The following is a 2,503-nucleotide window of genomic DNA, read 5'->3' as shown; positions in this document are numbered from 1 at the left end:
CCCTCTTTGATGCCCTCTTTCCCTAACCACATCCAGCTGTTAAACTCTATTAATTGCTCACTGATTACTCTATTGTTTCCAACATTTTCCTGGAGAATAAATTCCTTCACAGGCTAAACCAATCAAATTCAGGCTTCTTAAAAGGGACAGTTCCCTAGGTTACTGTTTGAGATTTGTTCTGAAGTCAAGCAGTCTCTTCCCGTTGTCTAATGAGATTTTCCTGTTTTTCCTAGACAGACTAGCTGGCCTTCATTTTAGCCATGTCCAGTGAGTCTTTCAGTTGCCTCCCAATTAACTTTCATCACAACCTCCATTGTTTTCAAGAGCACCTTTAGGCTTCAACTTTTCCACATTGTAGTAAATGAAGTCAGTTGCTTTGAGAAGAGGCTAGGAGCTGTTTTATGGCTTGCTTCTCTCTCTCTCCCGGAAAAATTTCTGATCCAGGGCTCTGTAGTTGAGGGTGAAAACAGTGGAATGCTTCCTTTTTCCGAGTGTCCCTTGCTTTAGATCTCAGTGCTCAGTTGGTGGGGAGGGAGCAAGTAGCCTCAGGTCTTCTTGAGTTGACATTGAGGCCCCAGTATTCTTACTGGCCACTGCACCTAAGATAGAGCCTCCATCTCAGAATAGGGGGTGGATAGAAGGAGGGAGCTCCCACCTCTCAGCAGCAATCACCAAGAATTTAGCCTCAATAGCAGGCAGCTGGGGGCTGGATGAGAAATGCTGACCCCTGCCCCTTCTGGGAAGAAAGCTCCCCTAGTGGCTGGGGAGAGAGACAGCCCTTGTTCTTGGTTACATCAATCTGGTATGGAGTTTTCATGTCAGTGAGTGGGGAAGAGGGAGAAAAGGGGTGTCTCGGTTCAAATACAGCAAACTCACTGGTCTTACTGAATTTTAGCAGATTTTCTTGAGTAAATGTTTCTTCATTTGTTCTATTTCCTCGAAACCATTTCCAGAGACTTAATTTTTTTTTTTATTAATTTCTACCAGTTTCACTGGTGCACAGGTCTGCAGTACTCCCTTGCTCTGTCATGCAGGAAGTCCCTCCTGTATGGCAATTATTAGCATTCCAGGGCAGCCAATTCTTATTTTCTCCACATTAAATGTTGTAGGATTTTGAAGCTAATTTTCAGCAGCAACTTGATTATATTGTAACTGTGGAGATAAAACTGTTACGAAGTTATTTTAAGGTGTATTCCAAAGATAAAAGTTTTATTAGATTTATCTGTTATTCATTACCCTATCATTATTATATATTATTGAATGTTGTCTTTAGTTTTCTTCTAAATACAAGTATCTTTAAGTTAAATTGATCTTAACTATGTTTTATTTACAGGGACACATGGAAGGAGAGGTGTGGGGTTTGGCTACCCATCCTTATCTGCCCATCTGTGCTACTGTAAGTGATGATAAGACCTTAAGAATATGGGATCTCTCTCCTAGTCATTGTATGTTGGCTGTCCGGAAACTTAAAAAAGGTAAGTGCCCCTCAGACTTGAGCATAGATCAAATTGTCACAATTATTTAACCCTCACAAATGTAAGAAAGCAATAGTAAATATATAAAAAAGACCTAAAATATTTATTCTGTGTCTACTTGCTCATGATGGTATATGAAGAAAATTAATTATACCCAGTCTTTGCTTTATGGGACCTACTGTGATCATGCCTACCCTGAGTCAGTTTTTAATATCATTTTGGAAAAAAGAATATAGGATGAAAACAGAAGCTAAGTTTTCTACCCTTTATGACTATGGATTATATATAATTCAGAATCAGAAACCAGGAAGGCCTTAACTTAAAAAGGGGTAGCAGAGTTGAGAGGAGGATATTTTAGGATGAAACAGAACTGAGCACATTTGTAGGAGGTAAATGAGGCTACCCTATCAATATAGAGCGACAAGAGCTTCAATTGTTGGAGCAAGACTGTTACTATTAACTTAGGCCAGATGAGGATTATACAATAGCTTCAAATTTCTTAGTAATGTGGTAGGGAATATTATTTTATAGCATGAGGATATTGTAGGAGGAGCTCTGGCTGAAAAAGTTGGGAATTGTGACTGAAAGAAATGTGATAGCTTAAGCAGATGAAAGTAAGAATTGCTAGCAATGTAAAGACCAAGTTGAAGTTAGGTAACATGTTATAATTCAATCAGTTGATTTATTTTTGCTTCCTTCTATTGACTTTTAAGTCAATAGAAGTCTATTCTCTTTTTCTAGTGCTGTTGTTAAATATTTAACATATATGCTTAACTAAAAATCTGAAGTTAATCACAATCTCTGGATAGAGCTCTAGTCACGGTCCTTCCCTTTTTTTTCTTTTTTCTTTTGAGTTATTGATGTTCAGCATTTTCATTCTCTGGGGTGTGTGTGTGTGTGTGTGTGTGTGTGTTGTATTCCTTTGTTTTTTTCTGTAAAACTAGGGAGAATTACCAGTGGTTGTGTACATGAACTTTCGGTGTGAAAGGTTATAGTAAGATTTCAAAACCACGGTCACACCTCTTTGT

At 38.4% G+C, this 2,503-nt stretch overlaps 1 protein-coding gene across 1 annotated transcript in view; it reads left to right on the top strand.

Annotated features, from left to right (window-relative positions):
- The window catches only part of EML5 (EMAP like 5), an 80,223-nt gene that overhangs the window by 19,128 nt on the left and 58,592 nt on the right, over positions 1 to 2,503 (top strand). Inside the window, exon 11 of the mRNA XM_007462736.1 lies at positions 1,334 to 1,475. Within this exon, the coding sequence (XP_007462798.1) occupies positions 1,334 to 1,475 (142 nt within the window). The remainder of the gene's footprint in view (positions 1 to 1,333; positions 1,476 to 2,503) is intronic.

This window comes from Lipotes vexillifer, unplaced genomic scaffold (genome assembly GCF_000442215.2).
Source record: "Lipotes vexillifer unplaced genomic scaffold, Lipotes_vexillifer_v1.1 scaffold883, whole genome shotgun sequence".
Lineage (NCBI taxonomy): Eukaryota > Metazoa > Chordata > Mammalia > Artiodactyla > Lipotidae > Lipotes > Lipotes vexillifer.
The sequence above is the reverse complement of the archived record's forward strand: the minus strand, read 5'-3'. Positions and strand labels throughout refer to the sequence as shown.